The 2901-nt window shown below is 42.0% G+C and overlaps 1 protein-coding gene across 1 annotated transcript in view; it reads left to right on the top strand.

The window, feature by feature from the left end:
* The window catches only part of ARG2 (arginase 2), a 33648-nt gene that overhangs the window by 25312 nt on the left and 5435 nt on the right, over positions 1–2901 (top strand). Inside the window, exons 4-6 of the mRNA XM_003797378.3 lie at positions 529–688; positions 1650–1744; positions 1903–2007. Coding sequence (XP_003797426.1) covers positions 529–688; positions 1650–1744; positions 1903–2007 — 360 coding nt within the window. The remainder of the gene's footprint in view (positions 1–528; positions 689–1649; positions 1745–1902; positions 2008–2901) is intronic.

The following is a 2901-nucleotide window of genomic DNA, read 5'->3' as shown; positions in this document are numbered from 1 at the left end:
TTACATGTTGCTTGGGAGGCTGCTTTAATGCTTGAGATGCTGTGAACATTTGCCCATGTATCTTCGTTTTTTTTTTTTTTGGCCGGGACTGGGTTTGAACCCACCACCTCTGGCATATGGGGCTGGTGCCCTACACTGTTGAGCCACAGGTGCCACCCATTAAGCAACATTTTTGTGAGTTTTTCCAAATGTACCACATTTAACTAATTTAACTATCATTCCAATAATAAATATTTGAGGTCATTTTGTGGGGCAGGGCTATTGGATCAAATTACATGGATTTGGGGGCAGCAATGACATCTGTCACTCTGCTGAAATAGCCAGCTTTGCATCCTTAGATTTCTCCCTATCCACCTCACTCACTCACGGTTCATCTTTGAGAATGAGGACTCAGACTCCTGTGTTATCCAAACCCGCCCCTCAGTCTATGCCCTGAGGACACAATGTAAGCTGTGCTGGCTGAGGACTTTTGTTATTGGTGATGCTTGCCAAACAGAGGGACTTGAAGATTCTATCTATTCTTTGCAGCCTGGCAATTGGTACCATTAGTGGCCATGCTCGACACTGTCCAGACCTTTGTGTCATCTGGGTTGATGCCCATGCTGATATCAATACACCCCTTACCACTTCATCAGGAAATCTCCATGGACAGCCAGTTTCATTTCTCCTCAAAGAACTACAGGACAAGGTCAGTGGGCTGAAATGAACAAAGTAAAAGGCTTCTTGGTTTTTTCTGGGGCTTTTGAGGTTATCTAAGATTTTGGTGAAGAGTGAGTTGAGTGTGGCTTACCCCCTCTTCATTTGTTCATCAAACACTGTAACAGGCTAGGCAGTCTGCTAGATGCTCTAAACTTTATCTTGTGTAATTTTTACTCTTAAAAAGTTAACAGAGGACACAACTACAAGAGGGACTCCTCCTATCAAATGCAAATATTGTAACCGAGTTGTTTCTACCCTCACATTAACCTGAAATTAAAAGAAAAAAACTTAATATAACTGATTCTTTGGAAGTTAGGTCTCCCTGGTCTCTTAGGCTAAAGGGATATAAAGATGATCAGGACACAGTCCCTGCTCTTGGTTAGGCTTGTGTACCACACCCTTAGACACCTTGGTCTAAAAGACTAGCAAACCATGATTATCCCTCGGTACCTTCCTGCACTGCTCAGAGGACATGGGAGTCCATGATAGGCACAGAACAGAATCTGTATCTCCCTCCCGTCCCTCAGCAAGTAACTGAATTAAATCAGGACAGTACAAAGATTATTCATTTAGTTGCTGTTGGCAACTTGCGATGGCAACTGGGTTATGCTTCAAGAAACAACTGTAAACAATTCAGTAATGTGTAAAGGGATGGAAAAGGGCTCATCAGCAGTATTCTTAATACTAGGTATGTTAATGAGAAACCAAGACGGCCTCAGAAGATATTTTGTTTTGAGAAAGCTGTACTGTGTTCTTCAGTTGTCCTTCTGAAACATTTCCACTTGTATCAGTTCTCTTCTCCAAGTCAAGTGTGTCTTGTATTGCTTTAAACATACCCGTGAGTAGCAGAAGAAAGCAGACTGCAGACTCCATACTTGGAAGCACATGCTGATTATCTTGATGGAACCAATAAAATTTTTGATTAATCCTGTCCATTCCTCACTTCACAGGTACCACAGCTCCCAGGATTTTCCTGGATCAAACCTTGTATCTCTTCCTCAAGTATTGTGTATATTGGTCTAAGAGATGTGGATCCTCCTGAACAGTAAGTTCGCGTGTTAGAGTTGAACTGTGGGACTATCCTGGCCAATTATGTTCCATTTGAAAGCTTGACGCTTGACTTAACCTGTTGTAGGTTTTTTACAATATATTTGTAAAAATGCTTCTTAAACTAAGGACTCCTTCCTTTGTATCTCACCACAGTTTTATTTTAAAGAACTATGATATCCAGTATTTTTCCATGAGAGACATTGATCGACTTGGTATCCAGAAGGTCATGGAACAGACATTTGATCTACTGATTGGCAAGTAAGTAATGACAACAGATGTTGACTTCGGGGACCCAGAGGGAGGAGGGCAAATTCCCACAAGGCAGCACACTTTAGCCTGTCTCTTGAGGACAGCAGCTTTACTTTTAACATGAAAGCAAAACATGTACATATAAAAATTTCAAATAGTTCAGAAGGGCATAATATGAAACATAGACATATTCTTCCTCTAGGGTTGGGAGGTTTCCTTTAAGTCATTGCACAGACCTCTATCTCTCATGAATTTCTCTTTATCCCCATTTAAATGCTTGTCTTTAGACATGGGAAACATTCATTGTTCCATATGTCCCATTCTTCCCAGCCTCAGTATTTCTTCATCTGAGGGATTTTTTTGAGACGAGTCTTGCTCTGTTGCCCAGGCTAGAGTGCTATGGTGACAGCCTAGCTCACAGTAACCTCAAACTCCTAGGCTCAAGTGATCTTCCTGCCTCAGCTTCCCAAGTAACTGGGACTACAGGTGGGTGCCACCACAGCTGGCTAATTACCTGAGTTTTGTATCAGGCAAATCTTGGTGGGGTAGAAAGATGGCAGATGAATGCTAATGAAATGTTAGTTTTAAAGTCTTGGTACTGAGAAAATGCTCTTAAGTTTGAGTGAGTAATATCAGAATTGCTATCTGGTAGTGTTACCATTTTTTAAGCTGTTAAGAAATTTAGTTATATGGCATAAGGATTTGTATTTTAGTTTCAGCCACTGGGTACCTCAGCTGAACTTGTTAGAATTAGAAGATGTTAAGATTGCAGACATAGGCCGGCGCCTGTGGCTCAACTGGCTAAGGCGCCAGCCATGTACACTTAAGGTGGTGGGTTCGAATCCCCAGCCCGGACCCGCCAAACAACAATGATGGCTGCAACCAAAAAATAGCCGGGCGTTG

This window comes from Otolemur garnettii, unplaced genomic scaffold, assembly GCF_000181295.1.
Source record: "Otolemur garnettii isolate 467f Iridium unplaced genomic scaffold, OtoGar3 scaffold00115, whole genome shotgun sequence".
Classification (NCBI taxonomy): Eukaryota; Metazoa; Chordata; class Mammalia; order Primates; family Galagidae; genus Otolemur; species Otolemur garnettii.
Note: the sequence above shows the minus strand (reverse complement) of the source record. Positions and strands in the feature narration are given on the sequence as shown.